The 22,750-nt window shown below is 47.0% G+C and overlaps 1 protein-coding gene across 1 annotated transcript; it reads right to left on the bottom strand.

The window, feature by feature from the left end:
* Positions 1-1,333: 1,333 nt before the first annotated feature.
* On the bottom strand, positions 1,334-20,611 carry Jpt1 (Jupiter microtubule associated homolog 1). Its single transcript, XM_028752889.1, has 5 exons — positions 20,458-20,611; positions 9,459-9,601; positions 8,621-8,718; positions 7,156-7,174; positions 1,334-2,259 (listed from the first exon to the last, which is right to left on the bottom strand). The coding sequence occupies exons 1-5, from the start codon at positions 20,511-20,513 to the stop codon at positions 2,111-2,113; spliced, it is 465 nt and encodes a 154-aa protein (XP_028608722.1). The 5' UTR covers positions 20,514-20,611; the 3' UTR covers positions 1,334-2,110.
* Positions 20,612-22,750: the final 2,139 nt, after the last annotated feature.

Here is a 22,750-nt window from a genome sequence, read left to right as displayed (position 1 = left end):
TAGTTGCTGGGAATTCAACTCAGGACCTCCGGAAGAGCAGCTAGCACTTTTAACTGCTGAGCCATTGCTCCTCCCCGTCAGGAAGCAGTCTTAACTGCTAAGTCATCTCTCTAGCCTTGCAATCTCTGCTCTTAAAGATACACCTAGTAGTTCCAAGTTCTGGCTTTACCAGTAAGTAGTAAGCTCAAGTGGCAGGCAAGGGAGCCCAGCCTGTCAGAAACACAAGTGGACCTCCAGCCAGGTCTTAAAGCCAGATTTGGAAACCACATGACATTGTGACAGTTGACCTGAACCTTCTGTCCATCCAGCCCAGAAAGCTTCCTGCTACCTTGTTTGTGGGGCAGCCTATTGTAGTCATGTGGACTCTCCCACTGTAGCCTGCATCATTAGAACACTAGCCATTATGGATCTCAAGGTAGAAACCTACCTTGGTATTGGGGGTGGGAACACATGATGGGATGGGATGACAGTGAAGGTGACAAGGGAACAGAAAGACTCTACACAGAGAAGACTGGCTACAGGGGTTCAACAAAGTCAGGGCCTCCTACATCTGCCCTGGCTCGAAGACAGACTTAACTGTTAGTCTGATCCTACACAAAGGATCAGAGGTGGAGCTGACCCTGCTGGCCAGCTGTGGCGGTGTACAGCGCTGTATTACAGCCTGTGGGATGCTGACATTAACTCAAAACAAGAGCTACAGGGTGACAATCTGTCTCAAGGAAAAAAAAAAAATCTAACCTGCATTTTCCAAGAAAATTCTATTTGCCCTTGGACTTCATTACACTGTTCAACTCTGTTCTTTAAAAAAAAAAAAAAAATTAAGTTTTTATTTACCCAGACATGTGTGTCTTTGAGTGTATGCTATATATGGGGGAGGGGGGGCTAGAAACGGGAGGGAGATCCCACCTGGGCCTCCTGCTGGATTGCAAGCAGAAGTGAGCCACCTGGGTGCTAGGACTTGAACTCTGACTCTCTGAAGACAGTCTCAGGCGCTCTTACCCAGAGCCATCGCTCCAGCCCCACTAGCTCAACTTTGAATGCTTTATCAAATTATCAAATGCCATTCGGTGGCATTGTTTCTAGGAAAGGAAAGGTCCAGGAAGGACACTTAAACATTGTCAGAAAGTGGACTGCAACTCCACTGGCATGCAGGAAACCAGCCAACACCCTCAGTGGGTTCCATCCCCAGCACTGCATAAACTGGGCATGGCGGTACAGACCTAGATACAGCATTTGAAGGTGGAGTCATGAGTCCAAGGGCAGCTTCAGCTACACAGTGGGCACTCTGTCACACACACACACTCTACCCCCCAAAAAAGACAGAACACAGTGCTTCAAAAGGTGGGCATTGTTTACTTTAAGCAACAGTCCAGGACTAAGAAGTACAAGTGTCAAGGATGAATGAGACTTTCTTTCTTCATGGTCAAGCACCAGCGTCATGCACATGGCAGAGTTCTTCCTTTAGGATCTCCCTGTGGGACCTGCACCTACAGCCCCATGCTGGGACAGCCTCCCTTGTGTGCTTCACCTCGAGATTCCAGGCAGCTTGCTTGTATACCTGAAGCCATCCTCTACTCTGGGTGGCTCTACCCAGCAGCCGGCCCGTCACAGTGGCCACTGGCATCCTCGGTATGAAAGCAGCTCCTTTGCTTGGCAGGCAGCGGGATGTGAGGTACAGCTGCTTTGATCACTCCACATGGCACGGGAGGGTGCACTTAGCAAAGGGCACTGACAGTGGGGCAACAGCGAGGAGAGAGGAGTGGACAGTGGGGAGCAGGGGCTGCTGTCTGTCCCATCCCAGTAAGCCAAGTACAGCGTCAAAAACCCTGGTACATAAGAGTCTCTACACATCAGGAACCAGATCATTTGTTCTTAAAAACAGTTACTACTCCTGTCTACTACTAGGAAACACTCATGCCATGGCCCACAGACCCAGGAGTCAGACAGAAGAAAAAGGAAGAGAGAAAGCAGGGGGAAAAAAGACAGCAGTACATAAAGTGCTTCTCTTTTAATGAAACAAATCTGAAAGATATACAGTCAGGCTCACGTTGTGCAGTTCACAAGCATGGAAAAACAAACAAACAGAAGGACAGAGTTCCAACACAAGAAGCTAACCCAAGACCAGGCTGGACTTGCCACCAGGGGGGTTTCTCCTGGATGGCGCTGGGGCCGGAGCCACTGGGCTGGGCACAGGAGCAGCGGGCACCGGCTTCTCTTCCATCTGCGCCAGGTTGGCTTGGAAGTCTGTGTCCACAGTTTCTAGGAAGACAAAGTTTCAAATGGTTCAAAATGGTTCAACAAGTGGAAAAAAAGATATCAACAGTCACCAATTGAGGTAATTGTACCCAGAAACGGAACCTGTCAGTATGTTGCCTACTCGTTTTGTGTACATGTGTGGTTTTCAAATTTATACAAACAGGCCGGGCTTGGTAATATATGCTTTTAATTCCATGTGGTGGAGGCAGAAGTATCAGAAGTTCAAGGTCATACCTTGCTATATAGAATGTTTGAGGCTAGCCAGGGCTACAGACTGATACTTTCTCTAATAGAGAAATATTCTATTCTCTAATAGAATATATGAATAGACTGTGTGTCTGCACTCCTCTGTACATGTGGAGGCCAGATATGGTGTCTGTGCTGCCATTTTTGATCTTATTGCTTTTGGATGGGTCTCACAGATCCTCAGATTTTAATGGGTGATGGGTCAACCCAGACTTGGGAGCTGGCACAGCACCAAGAGCTTTGAACTTGTGACCTTCCTAATGTCTCCTAGATGGTGGGTTTTAGGACCATGTACCATACTGGCAACTCCATTTATGAATTTTGAACTCAATAGCCATGGAATGACATAATCAGCTACATGTAAAATCCAGCCTGAAGCTTTTTTCCCCCTAAAGTGAGAGAGAAAAGATCCCAAGTATCTAGCTACAATTCCATTATGCAAGAAACAGGACCAGATGTACAGCACCTGTTTGGTTTGGTTTGTTTTTTTTGAGATAGGGTTTTGCTGTGTATCCCTGGCTGTCCTAGAACTCACTCAGCACCGAACACTTAAGAGATTGGCCTGCTTCTGCCTCTGTGCTGGAATTAATGGTGCATGTCACCACCACCCTGTGCTTTCTCTTTTGAGACAAGGTACCTCTGGCTGTCCTGGAACTCACTATATGATGCATGCCTTTAATCCCAGCACTCAGGAATCAGAGAGGGATGGAGGCCATCTGGTCTGTATTGAGTTCCAGGAACACCAAGCCTACATACAGAAACCCTGTCTCAAAAAAAAAAAAAAAAAAAGGCTGGGCAGTGGTGGCGCACAACTTTAATCGAGGCCAGCCTGGTCTACAGAATGAGTTCCAGGACATCCAGGACTACACAGAGAAACCCTGTCTCGAAAAAACAAAAAACAAAACAAAAAACCAAACAAACAAACAAACAAAAAAATCAAGCTAAATCAAGCTATCTTCCAGCAACTATATGGCAGGCAATCTTCATAAACTATTCATTCCTACCATTTACATTTGCCTTGTGTCATCAACAAACCTGTTTAATTTTTCACAATAAAGCCAAAAAACAAAAAGAATCCAAAAGCAATCCTACAGACTAAACATTAAACAGGCAGTGGCAGAAGCCAGGTGTGCTGTTAGGCCACCGAGAAGGTGATGAACCACACTGACACATATACATGTGACATGGGAAGTGGAGAGTGGATAATGTTCAAGACCAGCCTGGGTTACCATAAGACAGTGCCTCAGAAATAAAATGTAAACACTAAGCAATAGTGCCGTACACCTTTGATCACAGCGCTTGGGAGGCAGAGGCAGGAGGATTTCTGAGTTCGAGGCCAGGCTGGTCTACAGAGTGAGTTCTAGGACAGCCAGGACTATACAGAGAAACCCTGTCTCAAGTAACCAAATACAAAATTACAAAAAAAATGAAAATAAAAGAACCAAAAAAAAAAAAAAAAAAAGAAAAAAAGAAAGGAAGGAAGGAAGGGGCCAGAGAGATGGCTCAGCAGTTTAGAACAGTTTATCTGCTCTTCTACAGGTCTTGAGTTCAATCCCCAGCACCCACCTGATGGCTCACCGCCATGTGTAATGGGATCTGAAGCTCTCTTCTGGCCTGCAGGTGTACCGCAGATAGAGAGCACTCATTTACATAAAATAAATCAATCAAGGAAGTCAAGGAGCTGAATGTAGACGCCGTAGACGGCCACATTTGAAGCCAATCCCAAACTGACACCCAGTCCCAAAATTATAAACAAAGGAAGCAGGGGAGCTGGAGAGAGGCTCGATTTAAAAACACGGGCTGTTCTTCCAGCACAGTTCAGAGCAGCTCCCACACAGCTGCTCCCAACCATCTCCTACTCTAGTTGAGGGGATCAGGCCTCCTCAGACTGCAGGTACACACAGTGCACAGCCATGCAAGGGGGTAAAACACTCATATACATAAAATAAAAATCATTTAAAAATTTAAAAATAGGAACTAAAAGCAAGCATAAGGTATTAATTACTTCTATGGCAATTTGAAATAAATACCAGTGTTCAAACTTGTAATTCTAAAGGGGAATACTTTTTTGTAACACTGAAGATCAAACTCAGGGCCTTGGACATCAAAATAAACTTTGTGTATACTAACTTGCTATTTAGCTCATCAACAAGATAACTGAACAAGACACTAGTGCCTGAAGAGAACAGAATGATTCATAGTGAGACGCTTCAGAGTCAGAACAGAAGAAACATAACAACTACCTCTATCTAGCCTGCTGCCTACATTTCCTTTCTGCTAAACATACATCGGGGTTAGGTTTGAAAAGACCAGGCTACTCCCTTGCTAAGTCCAACACTACCAGTGAGCCTCCAGACTCTTCCCCCACCCCCACCGTTTTTATTTTTTGAGACAGCATTTGACTATGTAGCCAGGCTAGCCTGGAACTAGGAGAGATCCTCCTGCCTGTCTCTCGAGTGTTGGTATTAAAAACTAAAGACATAGCTAGGTGTGGTGATGCACTCCTTTAAATCACAGCACTCAGGGCACAGAGGCAGGCGGATCTCTGTAAGGTCAAGGCCAGCCTTGTCTACAAAGCAACTCTAGGACAGCCAGAGGCTTGTTATATAGAGAAACTGTCTCAAAAAAAAAAAAAAAAAAAAAAAAAGAAATGAAGAAAGAGCCGGGCAGTGGTGGCGCACACCTTTAATCCCAGCCCTTGGGAGGCAGTGACAGGTAGATTTCTGAGTTCAAGGACAGCCTGGTCTACAGAGTGCGTTCCAGGACAGCCAGGGCTACACAGAGAAATCCTGTCTCGAAAAAACAAAGAAACAAAAAAAAAGAAAGACTAAAGACAGTCTAGCACATCCAATTAATTAAAAACCAAAATTAAATAAATATAATCTGATTGATTAAAGACTTAAACTCACACACCTAGCTCATTAGCTAGCTCATAGCCATCACTTGCCTCCTCCCTGACCCCAACCTCTTTCTGCAGCCTATGTTTCTGACTGGGCCTTGAACTCTTGATGGTTCTGCCTCACCTTCCACTGTGCTGGGCATATAGATTACAAGGCTGCCAGGCCTAGCCCTCCCCTAAGAGCAGGGCCAAGTTCCTCCTTGTAGACACTGTATTTAATTACCCGAAGGTCATGGCTCTTTGCCTCATATCACAACAAAGCCTATCTTTGTTGTGATATGAGAAAGATGTTGAATGCATCCCCCCTCAAAGCTAACTGAAAGAACTGGAGCTGACCTTCAATCCAAGTATGTACTAGTTGTTATTTTATGACAAATGGGCTAAAAGTTACAGCAGTCAGAAGTGCAGAATAACCAGAGGACAACATATTGCTGACCGACCATTTAAAGAGAAGTCCATACTAGAGTGAGCCCTTCCCTGCATACTGTGCGGCTGTACAGAGATAGAGGAGCAGGAGGTAGCCACCACTCAAGACATGCTGCATCTATCTTCAGGGCTCTCTCCAATCAGACTAGCTGGCTAAAGGCACAGCTCAGTGGTACAGTGCTTGCTAGCAGTCACAGGGTGGTGGGCTGTGTGGGAGGCACTGTTCTAGCAGATTCTGTTAAGTGCAGCCTAACAGTGCAGAACTCTCAAAGCACACATCAGAGCACACCATGGGTGCTGATCTGGTCAGTGCTCCCTTACACAGGGCTCGAATCCAACCCTCTGTACTGCAAAAACACAAAACGAAAACCAGGTAGAGTGACACATCCCCTTAATTCTACAACTCAGGTTTCTGAGTTCGAGGCCAGCCTAATCTATAAACTTGAGTTCCAGGCAAGACAGGAATATATAGTGAGACTCTGGTTTTTTGGTTGTTGTTTATTTTGGTTTTGTTTTCTTTTTGTTTTTTTGAGACAGGGTTTCTCTGTGTAGCCCTAGTGCCTGCCTCTGCCTCCCAATGAACTTTTTAATAAACTTTTAAATAAACATTTTTTTGTGTGTTTTTTTGTTTTTTGTTTTTTGATTTTTTCGAGACACGGTTTCTCTGTGTAGCCCTGGCAGTCCTGGAACTCACTCTGACCCTGATTTTTTTAAAGGGGGTTTTGTTTGTTTCTTTTTTCTTTCTCTTTCTTGGTTTTTCAAGACAGGGTTTCTCTGTATACCCTTAGCTGTCTGGAAATTAACTCTTGAACTCAGAGATCCACCTGCCTGTGCCTCCCTAGTATTAGGATTAAAGGTATGCGCCATCCCCATGCCCAGTTTAAATTTTTATGTTTTTATAAGTATTTTGCCTGCAGCCTCATGAGTGACAGCCACACAAGTCAGGCTGTTGAACCTGGGGGTGGAATTACAGATAATTGTAAGACATGTGTAGGTGCTGAGACTCGAACCTAGGTCCTCTGAAAGAGTAGCCAGTGCTCGTAACCACTGAGCCAGCTCTCCAGGCCAGAGCCTATGAAAAATGTCAATAAGCATACCAAACATTGGCCTGATGGATACATGCTCTTTTAAAGGGGTTCTTGGTTTTGTTTTTCCTTTTTAGTATATTTCTAGCAGATTAAACCTTGATACTAGTGGGGTGGCTTGGCTGCCTCAATAAAAGTGGCCACACTGACTACTGTCCAGCTTCAGCTTTCCTTTCTTTCTAGGGTATGATTTGAATGTTAACTCAGACCTTCTACCAGCAGTCAGCGCTAAGATATACTCACCATGCATATCACCTTCTCCCTGAAAAAGAAAATTTCAGAATTAGTTTCTGTTTTAATTCTGCAACACATAAAACAGTCATAGTTCAAGAGAAGCTAGTCTATTTGAAATTAAATGTGAAATCCTATTTTGGGCTGGATGGGATTAATCCCAGCACTTGGGAGGCAGAGGAAAGAGATCTCTGAGTTCAAGGCCAGTCTGGGCTACAGAGTTCTATGACAGCCAGAGCTACACAGAGAAGAAACCCTGTCTCAAAAATTCTATTCTGGGCCGGGCGGTGGTGGCGCACGCCTTTAATCCCAGCACTCGGGAGGCAGAGGCAGGCGGATTTCTGAGTTCGAGGCCAGCCTGGTCTACAGAGTGAGTTCCAGGACAGCCCGGGCTATACAGAGAAACCCTGTCTCGAAAAACAAAACAAAACAAAAAAAAAAAAAAAAAAAAAAAAAAAAAAAAAAAAAAAAAAAAAAAATTCTATTCTGGTAAATACAGGACAGAGCAAAAACCTCATTGTAATCTGGGCCCACGCTATATAGCTGTCCAGCACAATAACCAGCCCCAAAGTCAGTAGTAACACAGGCATCCAGTAGTAACACAGGCAGGCAGGCAGGCAGGCAGACAGACACAAACACACACAAACACCCTGAACCAGAGGAACTTTTCTCAAAAGGGGAATGGTGCGCCTCGGCTTCCCTTTTCTCCCTCCTTCCCCTAGGCAGCTGGCCTGCCACAGGCCCTGGCTATCCCACAGCTCCTGCATAGCCTCCCTACACCTAGAAGTTGATGCCTCAGGGTATTCCGAGGTAGTCAGAAAGACTTCCTCCCAGGTGAGCTCCCTCCCAGACACGCCCAGGGAACTCAGTGGCAGCTGTCTACAGGCATATAAATACCACTGTGACATCGGTGCTGCCAAGGCCTGAAGTTTAACTCAAACAATCAGACAATTGACATAGCTCTTCAAGATGCTAGATACATGATGTTCAGAGGAAGGTGAGGGATTCGGAAGCCGCGGGATCAACGCTGAAGGGTTTAAGACTAACCTAATGCTAAGAGACGTCTATCAGGTCAGGTTAACTCACTCATCTGACCTTCTGGCCTTCCTAAAGCTTTTTTGAGGTAGATCTCATGTATCAACTCCCTGTGTAGCCGAGCTTGTCAGCACTAGCTCCCAGAGGCTGGGATTCTAGGTGGGAGCCGCCACACTGGTCTCATGTGGCAGTGCTGGGAGACCCAGGTCCTCTGGCAAGCTAGGGAAACACATCGACTGAGTTCCGCCTGCAGCCTGCTTGTCTGGCTTTTTTGTCTGAGTTTACACCGTAATTTTCATTACCAAGACTGCTCTGCACATTCTCTTAAGGAGAACTGAGCTAGTAAAAAGAAAACAGAAAAAACACTTATTTTAAAAACAAGGGGGCATTTAACCACAGAGCCCTTGGCTGCCCCATGAGGCTGTCTTGTTATCACACTGACCTTGAGGTCTAAGAAGTCTCCAGAGCTTGCTTCAGAAGAGTTACTTCTCTGTGTTCCAGGCGACTCCGAATCTTCCCTGCCACCACTAGACTTGGCACCTAGAAACCAATATGTACAACAGTAAGGGGCTAGAGATGGCTCAGTGCTCTCGGCTACTCTTCCAGAGGACCTAGGTTCAATTCCCAGCACCCAATTGGCAGCTCACAACTGTAACTTCTGTTACAGGGATCTGTCAACTTCATACAGACATACATGCAGGCAAAACACAAATGTACAAAAAATAAATTAAAAAAAAAAAAAGTTCCATTCCTAGCACCCACATGGTACACATACATGCATGTAGGCAAAACACTCAATACATGTAAAATGAATCATTAAAAAAAAAAAAAAAGTGTTTCCTATCACAAAATGAAAGAAGATATCTGAAAGGCATGCTAGCTGAAAGCTACTCCAGGGCCACTCTGCCTCTGACCCTTACTCCAGCCTTCATGTAGACTCTGGGAACCTACCCCAGAGCCTAGAATTCCCAACCACCTTGCATGAGTCTACTAAGTACTGGATTACAAGCTGGGCCACCACACCCAGCCAGTACTGTATTTCTTGCTTGTTTGGGTTCAGCCTTTGCTAATCAGTACTATATTCAGCTCGCTCGGTGACTTTAATAAGGACTGACTTGTAAAACCAGTACCTGCTGACAGTGTGGTGGTGCATGCCTTCAATCTTAGTACTCAGGGAGCAAAGGCAGGCCCATATGAATTTGAAGCTGGCCCAGTAGACTGGGTGAGATCTAGGGCTGCACAGAGAGACCATGTCTTGAAACCAAAAAACAAACAAGCACCTGCTGACTTGGCCCAAGATGGGGGGTTTTCTTCAGGTGTCCCAAAGATGCTAGAAGCCATCTTGTTCTTCCTCACAGGCTGTTCTGTTGGCTCATCAAAGCCTAATGAAAAATTGGACCCACCACCTGGAGGCCGCAAAACCCTAAAAACAATGGTAAAATGTTAACTTCAGATCACACCGAAACACTCCTTGGATAAATATGTCCAAATACCTTCACTTCTCTGATCCTTCGCCCCTCCTCCAAGACTGCCGCTAACAAGGAGGACTTGAATCATCCGTTGTAAACCCACTGCTGGAGGGTCAAGGTACCAACTGTGCTTTATCCATCTGCATTAAGATGGACCATCCACCACATCCGAAAGCTGCATCAGCTGAGTGTCTCCACAAGTAACAGACAATATGTCCCTTTGAGCAAGGGTAAGAGGCAGAAGGAGCCTTGTCTCTCTGGACTTAGCTAAATATATTTGCAAAGAAATTCAGAACACCATCTTGTTATTACACCTGTGATCAGAATTTGGGAGGGCAGCGATGCACAGCAGACAAGGGGCAATGCCTGCTAAGCCGGCAGACCTGAGGTGGGTCCCAGCACCTACACAGTGGTTCACAGCCATCTCTAACTTCAATTCTGGAGGCTCTGGCACTCTCTTCTGGCCTCTGCTGGCACTACACATACATACACAGGCAAAGCACTCATGTACATATGTTAGACTATCTGGGACTGGCCTTTAGGCCCAGCATTTGGGAGGCAGAGGATCTTCATGGATGGGTTCAACACCAGCCTAGCCTAGGACTGGATGTAGCTACAGTTTCCAACACCATACAGCAGCTTACAACCATCTGTAACTCCAATTCTGAGGAACCTGATGCTCTCCCCCTGGCCTCCATGGGCAGCAGGCAAGTACACAGTGCACATATGTACACGCAGGCAAAACCAGACAGAAAGATGAGTGCAATCTTTTTATTTAAGAAATCAACACAAATGTTGAAAAAACCCTGAGCATCCACACCTTCAAAAGAATCCTAGATCCTAACACGCACTCACCTTGTACAAAAGTCAATTTAAAGTGTTGAGAACCTTAACGTAAGACCCAAGAGTCCCAGACTAGAGGTGTTCTCGTTCCTCGGTTTGGCTCCCAGCAACCATGCTGCAGCATACAACCACTCCTAACTCTAGCACTGCACACTGCACTCACATGCACAGCACACAGATATACACTTAATTAAAAATAAAAATAAAATCTTAGCCAGGTGTGGCAGCATGTATGTGCCTTTAATCCCAACACTGGAGGCAGAGGCAGGCAGATCTCAGGAATCAGGGTTCAAGACCAGCCTGGCGTGTGTATGAAGTTGCAATCTAACCAGGGATACATAGTGAGACTGTTTCAGAAAAATATAAATAACACACTTGGCATGGTCTTGCTGAAGAGCCATCAATCAGCACACCACAGAGATGCACAAGCACCTATGTTTACTGCAGAACTGTTCAGGTGGCCTGCCATAAAGAAAGCATACAAAACACGCTACATGGAGCTGCTGGAAGGTGGTGGTCCATGCTTTTAATGCCAGCACTGAGGAGGCAATCTGGGGGATCTCTGTGAGTTCGAGGCCAGCCTGTTCTACAAATAAGTTCCAGGACAGCCAAGGCTACATAGAGAAACTGTCTTGAAAATAAAAGCAAGCGCCACGGTGCTTTAGTCAGCCACACAGAGGGCTGAGAGGGAGATGGGCTGGAGAAGGTCAGTGGAGACTGGCACACTGAGACAGATACACGAAGGCAGTATACAGTGTTAGTCCTCATTTATGGACCCTAGATCACAGACACATAAAACTACGTCTTACCATAAGAGCAGAAGGAAAGCAGGAAGGAGGGAGAAGGAGACACACTAGAAGCACAATATACTTGTGAGGATCAACTCAAGGTCATCCTTGGCTACATGGCAAATTCAGACCAGTCTTGACTACATAAGACCCTGTCCCAAAAACCAAAACGAGAACACTCTGTCCTAATGAAACCCATTGGTATGTACAATAAACACATGCCAAATCTCTGTGTTTTGACTGGTGGATGGAGGTGGCTCAGCAGTGAAGTGCACTTGCTGCTCCTGCAGGGACTCCAGCTCTGCTCAGTTCGGGGCTCACGGGTAGGTGGCTCCAGGACCATTCTTCTTGTGGTTTTGATTTCTGAGACAGGTTTTCTCCTTGTAGCCCTATGGTCCTGGAACGCAGTCCATAGCCCAGGGTGGCCTTGAACTCGTACAGATCCCCCTGCCTCTACCTCCTGAGTGCTACAATTAAAGGTGTGGGCCAACTGCTTTCTGATCTCCAGAGGCACAGGCATGCATGTGGTACACATATATACAGGCAAGGCACATAAAAATAAGTCTAAAAACTTTCTTTAAATTTGAATGGTTTTGCCAGCCGGTGGTGGTGCACACCTTTAATCCCAGCACTTGGGAGGCAGAGGCAGGCAGATTTCTGAGTTCGAGGCCACCCTGGTCTACAAAGTGAGTTCCAGGACAGCTAGGGCTATACAGAGAAACCCTGTCTCGAAAAAGCAAAAATAAATAAATAAATTTGAATGTTTTTTTAAAAAGATACAAGAATGGAGCTCACGCAGCTGATCCCAGCCAGCACTCAGGAAGAAGCTGAGGGAGGGAGATTTCTGCAGCTCCAGGCCAGCCAAGACTACACTGAGACTGTCTCAAAATATCAAAAAATAAAGTGCATTTCCAAAAGTCTTTCTAGTTTGTTCATTTCTAGCTGTAAAGCCAGACAGGTAAAAATGTGGTATGACAAGAATCCTTTGCCATTTGCCTTATAGCTTAATTAAGGTGTCCAATTTTATAAAGCCATGTGTGCTTGGAGAGTCTGAACTCACCAGTTCTTGCTGTGTCTGTTTTTGTTCCAGATCCTTCTTCTTTGACAGGTTTAGTGGCTCATGCCTATAATCCCAACATTTAAGAGGTCCAAAGAGAAGGACCACAGTTAAATTCAAGGCCAATCTGGGCTACTCAAGACTGTGTAGAGGGGCTGGGCAGTGGTGGCACACGCCTTTAATCCCAGCACTTAGGAGGCAGAGGCAGGCAGATTTTTGAGTTTGAGGCCAGCCTGGTCTACAGAGTGAGTTCCAGGACAGCCAGGACTACACAGAGAAACCCTGTCTCGAAAAGCCAAAAAAAAAAAAAAAAAAAAAAAAAAAAAAAACTGAGTAGAGGGAAGTTAGGTGTGGCTATGCACACCTGTAATCCCAGCCCTAGGGAAACAAGGCAGCCTGATATACATGGGGTTGGGGGTGAGAAAGGCTTCCCAAGCCAGTCACAGAGCTAGAGAGCAGGCAAAGAGAAAACAGAACACAAGATAGTACCATGAGTATACAAAATCCTCTTAAGATACTAAAACGAAGCACAAGAGAAAAACAAGAGTGTCAACTTCACAGCAGGACAGTGCGCCTGCCAGGCATGCAGCCTCAGGTACTGGGAGACTAAGGCAGGAGAGCCATGAGTCCAGAAGGTCGATACCACCTTGGACAACGTATAGAAGTGTCATTAGCTATGGTGTTCTGTGTGCCTTGGTTGTGTCTGTGGTTCCAGGGACACAGCTCTCTCCCTATGGGGAGCCACAGAAGCAGGCATGTCTGTCACTACAATATCCACTGCTGACACTGTGCTGGACTAAATTTATCTGGAGCTCTTTTTCTAAACAACAAATTTGTGTGTGTGTGTGTGTGTGTGTGTATGTGTTTCGAGACAGGGTTTCTCTGTGTAGCCCTGGCTGTTCTGGAACTCACTCTGTAGACCAGGCTAGCCTTGAACTCAGAAATCCACCTGCATGAGGATCTCTGAGTTCGAGACCAGGCTGTTTTACAAGGTGAGTTTACAATCAGGAGCAACACAATGAGGTCTTGTCTCAATAAATAAAGGAAAGAAAGAAGGAAAGAGAGAGAGAAAGAGAGAAAGAGAGAGAGAGAGAGAGAGAGAGAGAGAGAGAGAGAGAGAGAGAAGAAGAGAGGGAGAAGGGAAGAAGAGGGAGGAGGGACGGCAGGTGGAGGATGCTATGAGGCCACATCTCTCTAATGCCAAGTGCTGCGGACAGAAGCAGAGGAATTACAATTCAAGGTCTGTCTGGGCTTTATTTTGACCAAAAAAAAAAAAAAAAAGGAGAGGCAAAAAACCTTCTGTTTCCCAACACACAGTGTTAGAGTTAAACCACAAGAGCTACATTACTTGAGGCAGGGTCACAAGCAGCCCAGGCTGGCTGGGAACTCATGGATTCTCTTGGAATGTGCCTTTTGTCCAAGCTTCACCTGCAGCTGTGCACGGAGCAGTGATGTCTCCATAAAAACCCAAGAGAGAGCTAGGTAGGGTGGTGTAAGCCTTTAATCCCAGCACTCCAGAGTCAGGCAGATCTGAGCCCTACCTAGCCCAACCTGGTCTACAGAGTTAGTTCCAGGACAGCCAGGGCTACACAGAGAGCTTCTGCCTCAAGAAACAAAGACAAGAGAGCTTCTTCCGGGTAGCTGAAACTGGAGGTCCCAGGAGGAGACACACTTGTGGTGGCCACCAAAGCCCTGCACCTTTCTCTCAACTTACTCTATACCTAATTATACCCTTCATGATAAACCTATAAATGTGGGAGAGTTTTCTCAAATTTATAGCAAATTAATTAAACCTAAGGGCAGGTTACAGGAATCCTGCTTTATAGCCAGTGTGTCAAAAGCACAGAAAAAGAAGGGGAGAGGGAGTAACCTAAAAGCCAGGCACTGTAATTCATGCTTGTAATCCCAGGAGATGGGGTGCTGAGACAGAAGGACTGCTGTGAATTTGAAGCCAGCCTGGACTAAAGTGAACTCAAGGTTACCCCAGGCTAGAAACAAAATCCTGCTTTAAAAAAAGTGATTACCAGTATAGCAGTATAGTTCAGCTGGTAGAACATTTGCCTAGCAGAAGTCTTGGGTTCAATTCCCAGGACTGCATAAAGCAGACATACAGGGCACCCTGAATCCAGTGTGCAGGAGGCACTTATCTCCAGGTGTCCCAACTCAGGTGCATTAGAGAACACTAGCAGGTGCCTACTGTGGGCCTATCAATGCAGCATCTGCCACCGGCGAGGCCCCACACACCAAGTGACAGATGTCTGGTGTGGTTTGAATCAGAGGAAAATACATGGCTAGATTTTCCCCCTCAGACTAGAAAACAAATTAAGTTTAGAACAAAAGGGTATAAAAAATAAATAAAAGTACAAATTTGGACAAACTTTCTCAAATAAATAAAACTCCTCCCCAGCCTCTTGAGTTCCAGGATTACAGGAGTGAGCCGCCATGTCCAGCTTGGTACAAACTTTCTAAGGGACACAGTGGGAGTAGTCTAACCTCTCTATGCTTCAGGTTTCTCCTCTATAAAATGAGGGCCCACAGTAGTTTCTGTCCCATCAGACTGTTATTAATAAGAACATCATACATATATATCATCTGGAACATGGCAATCATGTACACAAACTATTATTAAAACCATCTACATGACACCACGATGCTATCGGGTGTTCCCTCTCACTAATGATTTTAGATGAATGACATCCTATTTTTCTGCATTGCTATTAACCAAAAATTTTAAAGCCTGCTTATGGACTGGTCAGATGGATAAAGGTGCTTGCTACCAAGCCTGACAACTTGAGATAGATCCCAGCAGCCCACAGTGAATGTTAAGACTCCTGGAAGTTATCCTCGCTGGGCAGTGGTGGCGCTGGGCAGTGGTGGCGCACGCCTTTAATCCCAGCACTTGGGAGGCAGAGACAGGCAGATTTGAGTTCGAGGCCAGCCTGGTCTACAGAGTGAGTTCCAGGACAGCTAGGGCTATACAGAGAAACCCTGTCTTGAAAAACCAAAAAAAAAAAAAAAAAGAAAAAAAAAAAAAAAAAAGTTATCCTCTGACCTCCATCACATGCCAGAGAAAACGCACATGCGCAAATGCACACACACGCTTAAGTCAAAGGGAGCAGAGAGACGGCTCAGTGGAGCAGCAAAGAGGACATGAGTGTAGGAGTGTAGTTCCCAACACCCGAGTCAGGCAGCTCACAGCTCCCTGTAACTTCTGCTCCAGGAGATTCAATGCCCTCTTCTGGCCTCAAGGGCACCTGCACTCACACAGACACATTTAAGAATAAATCTTTTAAAAAAATAAAAGACTGCTTCTGAGGTAGACACGGTAACAGAGACAGGTCACCGAGTTGGAGGCAGCGCTGGGCCATACAGTAAAGGCCGGACTACAGAGTGAGACTGAAATTCTTTTCCTCTCGACAGAGGATCTCACAGAACAGCCAGCCTGAGACTGCCATTCGACTTTCTCAGACTGGGATTACAGATGTGTACTATCAACCCGGGGACCAGAGTTACTTTTCTCAACACCACCTTCTTTCTCTCCTGTCTTCATGGGATCCTGTGACAGAAATCCTGGCTCCTCAGCTCCCTCAGGCTGGTTCCTGGCCTCAGTACTCAGACACTGGTCCTCCTCACTGGACTCATGCACTGCCCATTTCTGCCTCTTCTCAACCAAGACACTTCCAGCCGCCTTCCTCTCCACTTCCTTCACGGTTGCAAGTCATCTCCACTTGGAGCCCTTCCTGGCCTCAATCTCCTCTGGCTCAGGCATGCTCCACCCTTCCCCTCAGCCCTTTAATCTTTAGCTGATCTTCCACACCCCACCCCTGCTTCCTCCATGAGCCCCAGAGACAAATCACAGGGAGCACAGGCAGGTTAGTTAGTGCTCCTGCTCCTGGCGAGGGAAGCCACAAGTACTCCAGGATCGTCTTCCTTAGTCTTCACTGCCCTGCAGCACACAGGGCAGGACAATCGTAGCTGTCTGCAACAAACCTGACTTATAGACTCTGCAACTTTACTGTCAGGATTTTCCCAGTCAGGTAATCTTGGTTTCCACAACTGCTTCAACACAAACTCTGCCCATAGTTTACGGCCTATGAAGCCAGGTGAGACAGAGGCAGGGTGCTGGGCTTGGGCTCTACTCTGTAGTTCACTGCTTCTTGTCAGGAGAGGAGAGCCTGAACCTGGAGACTCCAGCAGCTGCCCACTGACTTTAGGACAGCAGTCCTGCAGCTTGGCAGACTTGTAGCAAGTGCTACAATCAATCAACAGACAAACAAACAATAGCATGTTTGTCTTCAGGACCAAACACATGGAATTTCTTTTAGGTTTTCTTGCTTTCTGGCCCTGGACTACGACGTTAGTGTCTCACTCACTAAGATACAGTGCTCAGGCCTGGAGAGCACTCACTGCTCCTGTAGTTGGTCTTGTTTAGTTCCCTACATCTGTGCCAGGCAGCTCACAACCACCTGTAACTCCCCAGGGGATTCAACACCTTCTGGACTCTGCAGGCACCCCTCCAACAACAGACAATAAAATAATCCACTCTTTTGCAGGAAGGAGAAGGGTTGAAGAGACACTGCCTGGCTGCTCCTGCAGGACTCAGATCCAAGTCCCAGCACACACATGGTGGCTCACAACCACCTGCAACTCCAGTTCCAAGGCATCCAACACCTTCCTCTGTGAGGATCAGGCACATATGTCGTTTCAGAAAAAACACTCATACCCATAAAATAAAAATGAATATAAAAGATATTTTTTTTAAAAAAATGAGGGGCTCACAATGACATCAACTAGACAAACAGAGGACTCAGCAGTAAGAACATCTGCTGCTCCTGCGGAGGACTGAGTTTAGATCCTAGGACCCACATCACGTGGCTCGTAACTTCCTGTACCTCCAGAGGGTTGGATGCCTCTGCCCTCACAGGTATCTGCAACTCATGCACACATATCCATACTTATACACACACATAACACTCTCCAGGCCTGAGCACTGCATCATACTGAGTGAGACACCAATGTCACAGTCTAGGGAGAAGGCCTACAGAAGAGAGACAGTCCGGGGCTAGAAAACAAGAGAACCTTAGGTAACTCCATGTGTTTGTCCTTGAAGACAAACACTTGTGTTTGTCCTTGAAGACAAACACATGTGTTTGTCAGCTGGCTGTGGTAACCACGCCTTAAATCCCAGTACACCAGAGGCAGAGGCGAGTGGACCTCAATGAGATTGAGGCCAGCCTGTTCCACATACTGAGTTCCAGCCCAGTAGCTGAGGCTACACAGTGAGATGCTGGCTCAAAAAAACAAAAACAAACAAACAAAAACAAACAAACAAAAACATCTAAAACTATGTCTCCAAGTGCTTTTAATCTTGGCACTGAGGAGACTGAAGGAGGTCACAAGTTGGAGGCTAACCTGGGCACTAACTAAATCCAGGCCAGTGTAAAGCCACTTGGTTGAGATCCTACACACACACACACACACACACACTCCCAGCTCTATTAATTATATAAACCAAGATAAATGTGTTCTGATACGTACTTTATAAAGATGATAATCATACTTTTTTTTTTTGAGAACAGTGTCACTATACAGCTGTAGCCAGCCTGGAGCTTGATTGAAGCCACCCTCCCACTTCTGCCTTCCTAGTGCTGGTATAACAGGCTCACACACTCCCCTCATCCAGGTTCCCAGGTAATTAAGCTGTTTAAACTACTACTAAAGGTATAGATAAGTTCTGGGGTGTGTTTTTGGGGGAAGAGAAGTAGGGAGTGCTGAGGTGGAGCCCAGGGTCTTGCCCAGGCGATAGACAAGCACCTCCAGCCTACTGGCTCTTACTGGGTAGGACTAGTTTACATTTTTACCTTAAATAACTGAAGACACTTGAAATATTAAAATCAAACTCAATGTGCTTCTTTGTCCTCCCTCACTCCCCAGAGAGGGAGGCGTTCATCGCTAAGTGGAATTAAAAGCTCATGAAATTCTTCAGAACCCTAGTAGACTTGTAAATATGTTTTGGCCAAGAAAAAAACAAGGGTGGGGGACCACTAGCACCCAGCTAGCTTACAAATCTGTCAAACCTGCCTAGTCCAACTTTTGCTGGTCCTGTGATAGCAGGTACTACCTCCCCAATGACGTCAGTGTTATAGAGACCATCTGAAACAGAGAGCGGTTCCCAGACAAAGGATCTGCTTGCAGACAAAGTACTTCAGCTGTGGTCTGGACACTTTCTTTTTGAAACACATAGATAGTAACTGCTTCAGGGTTGCCGAGTTAAGACCCAAAAAATGTTACAGCATAGACAGCAATTTAAAAAATAACTCCTTTCTTCCCATCACTGCATTCACAACTGAGGTTGCAGAGCAAGCAGCACATTACTGAGGAAAGGGGTGAAGAGATTAGATTACAGAAAGAGAATGGGGAGAACCTTAGCACCAACACCGGAGGGCAAGCAATGGCAAAGGTGGCTGGACACACTTTGTATTTGTCTCACATGTCAAACATGCATCAAAAGGCCCTGGGCTCCGAAATGCTTTACAAAGCCTTGAGCTGAGCTTGACTCCCAAAAGATAAAACCCAGAGTACATAGTATCTTTCCAGGAACCAGAGTTAGAACAGAAAAAGTTGGCCTCATCACACAAAACAAAAACCTAGGGCTCAGTCTGTCCCTGTGTCCTTTGTAACAAATTATCTGATTTGAAGGATGACAACAAGAGGGAGTGACCCGGTCTCCTAGGTCTACTCTCCAGTTCTGCCCCGCCCTGTAATCCCAATCGCCTGCCCCTTCGGTTCCCTTCCATCTCACCAGTTCTTTTACTACTTCCTGAAACTGAAAGCAGCCTGTTCCTGCCCCAGGCTTCCTCGGAAGACTACTCAAGGAGGTTGCTTTTTGTTAGCAAGTTGTCAAGCCCCTGCGAGATACTGCTATTCCACACTGTCTTCTTAGCCCCACAAAATGGCTCCCTTTCGTGCCACTTGGTCAGGACCCCAAGGCTTGGTCACACTCAACTGTGGGTCATCATCAATGGAAAATAGGTGGCCAGAGAACATGGAATCAAGCCTTTAGGAAGATCCAAGAGATGCCTGAAAGCCAACTTTCAGACTGTGTGCCACTAGCTGAGATGATGTGCATGGACTCCCTCCACAGAACACAATCCCTCCCACCAAGTTAAGTGAGGGGTAGGAAAAGGGTCCCAGTCCAGACACACAGCTCCTCCCCAAAATGCAGTGTACTGGGTGACAAGCAAGATCCCAGCTTACAGGAAGGGATACTACATAGTACTGGAGAGACAATGGATGGTTCCCTAGCCCCGCCCAAGCACAGACAACCTCCTCCTCCAAGAGAAGTCTGCTCTGGGGTGAACTCATTTGGCCAAAGTCAACGGGAGAAGTGAAGAAGGTGGCACGGAAGGCCTGAAGTCCGAGGATCTGAGCGCAGAAAACCCACTTGAGCAGGCTCACGGCCCCGCGCAATCGGAGGTGGGCGTGGGGAGGGGGAGGAGACCCGATCTCTCCTTTGTTAGGCGCAGGCAGGCACTTCGAGGACTCAGATCCAAGGCTGGAGAGGAGGGGAGGGGATGAGCAGCCCCGCCCTACCCGAGGTGCACCTGCTGCGCAGACCCGGACACCCGGCGGGCCACCACGAGGAAAAGAGCCTGCAGACCAGGGCTCAGATTTGCTCGCAGCGCCCAAGGCCGGGGCCAGCACACGCCCGAGACAGAAGCGGGAGCGCATGGCCCTCATGTGGGACAATGGGCCCAGGACCCAGGGCCCTGCACACTCCCTGGGCTCCTGGGAGACCAAGCCCACCATCCTGGACCCGACCAGTGTCGCCGCGGGTGGCTGAAAGACGATCCTCCCGCACACTCTCACCGACTCCAAACTGGCGTATGGCAAAGGGCCGCCACCCACGGTCCCCTCAGCCATTGCTCCCGGGGAGAAATGAATAGAGTCGCCGATTGGGGCGGGGCCACAAGCCGAGGGAGTCCTGCGGCACAAAGCGGCGCCCACTGCTCACTCTGCCACCCTCCCCCGGGCGCGAGCGCGGTGCTCCCGGCCCGTTACCACCAACGCCCCGCGGCCCCCACAAGCCCTGGAGGGCTCGAGCCCTACCCCGTTGCCTTACCGGGAGCTGTTCCTGCTGTTAGGGTCCACACCCTTGAAGGTGGTGGTAGTGGTCATGGCGCCAAGGGGCGAGGTAGGCTGGCCCTGAAAACGCCGAGGAGGAACTGGGACCAACCGGCGCAGACGACTCCGCAAGCGAAGCAAGCCGAGCTCCACGAGCTTCTGCCGCCGCGGGGCTCGCCAGATTCCCAATTTATAGGGCCGGTAGGGCCCACCCTCCACATGACGCCATTGGACAGTTTAAAAGGATATCTTTGTTTCTATTGGTTGCCTACAATGCTAATCACAGTTCGGCGTCAGGACCGGCTGCGCAGGCCACGGCTCAGCCTAAGCTCCGCCCCCTTCCTGTACAAGGACTGGCCGCTGTGGTCTCCCCTCCTCCACGCCCTAGACAATCTGGTGGTGCTTCCAAGTGTTCACTGTCACTTTAAAAAGTTACTTGAGGAGCTGTCGAGGTAGCTAAGAAGGAAAAGCCCTCGCCGCCCAGCATGACAACCTGAATTCAATCTCCGGGACACACGAAGTATAAGAGACCCAACTCTTGAACCTCTGACTAGAGATACACACCCGTGCGCACACACACACTACCTAGCTACCTAAATAAATAATACAAAGTTACCTCAGAGGGGTGTGTTGGCATTTCCCTGCAATGCCTTTACTTGGGAGACTGAAACAGGAAGATCACTTTGAGTTGAAGCCAGCCTGGTCTATACAGTGAGATCCTGTGTCAGAAAGGAGGAGGCAGAGACAGAGAAGGAGGGAATGAGAGAGAGGGAAGCGGGGAGGAAGAGGGAGAGGATGAAGTGTTAAGGGCAAATATTAATACTATAGGGGACCTAGGTTCAGTTCCCAGCACTCATAGGGCAGTTTCAAACTGTAGCTGTAGTTCCAGGGAACCTGGCCTGGGCACAGTTAAATGCAAGCACACACATATACACAAAATAAATCTTTTGCCACGTCAATGTGGCACAAACCTTTAATCCTTTAGTCCCAACACCTACTCAGGAGGCAGAGACAGGTGGATCTCTCAGTTCCAGGCTAGCCAGAGCTACACAGAGAAACCCTGTTAAGGAAGGAATCTTTTTGTTAAGTTTTTTTTTTTAAGGTCCGAGATTGGGGTGCTTGCACACCCCTAATCCCAGCACCCTGGAGGCAGAAGCAAGATTTCTTACCTCAAAAAAGGGGGGAGAGGGAGGAGGGAGGACAGGACACAGCTACACCTTTGATCATAGGGAAGCAGAGACAGGCAGATCTCTGTGAGTTCAAGGCTAGCCTCACGTACAATGTTTGGTCCAGGACACACAGTACTACAAAGAGAGACCCTATCTCTAAAAAACTAAAACAGTGTGTGTGGAGGGTGGGATGGCTCAAAAATTACTCAGTGGTTAGTAGCACTGGCTCCTCTTCCAGAGCAGCTGCACAGGACCTTAATTTCACGAGCACCAGGCACCACAGAGTGCACATTCAGGAAAAACATGCAGATACGTTTTAAAAAATCTTTTTTTTAAACTTTTTTTTTAAGATTTATTTTTTACCAACCAAAAAAGTTTTTTTTTTTTTTTAAATTTCTATGAGCGCACTGCAGCTGTCTTCAGACACACCAGAAGAGGCATCAGATCCCATCACAGATGGTTGTGAGCCACCATGTGGTTGCTGGGAATTGAACTCAGGACCTCTGGAAGAGCAGTCAGTGCTCTTAACCGCTGAGACATCTCTCCAGCCCCTTAAAAAATCTTTTTAAAAGTTAAAGAAGGCCGGGCAGTGGTGGTGCACGCCTTTAACCCCAGCACTTGGGAGGCAGAGGCAGGCGGATTTCTGAGTTTGAGGCCAGCCTGGTCTACAGGACAGCTAGGGCTACACAGAGAAACCCTGTCTCGAAAAAAAAAAAAAAAATTAAAGAAGCTGGCCTTGGTGGTACACACCTTTAATCCCAGCACTAGGGAGGCAGAAGCAGGTAGAACTCTCTGTGAGTTGGAGGCCAGCCTGGTCTAAAAGAGTCTAGGACAGTCAAGGATGTTACATAGAAAAAACAAAAACAAACAAATGAAAAGTTAAAGAATTACTGAATTAGCCTGGGCTACACCATCATTCCACGTCCTGCTGATGTGACTTTAGTATCTTCCCAGTGTTTGGTTACCCCAACATTCCTCCTTAACCCTGGGCAGTATAGGGCACTGCTGCTATGCAGGGTAGATGGTTAAAGAAAATGTTTTTTTTTTTTTTTTTTTTTTTTTTTTTGTATCAGGGGGTCGTGGAGTGACCCTGTATGTCCGGGTACGCTTTAGAACAAGCAG

Source organism: Grammomys surdaster, unplaced genomic scaffold (genome assembly GCF_004785775.1).
Source record: "Grammomys surdaster isolate TR1022 unplaced genomic scaffold, NIH_TR_1.0 125940, whole genome shotgun sequence".
NCBI classification, from domain to species: domain Eukaryota; kingdom Metazoa; phylum Chordata; class Mammalia; order Rodentia; family Muridae; genus Grammomys; species Grammomys surdaster.
This window is presented reverse-complemented; position numbering and strand designations above follow the sequence as displayed.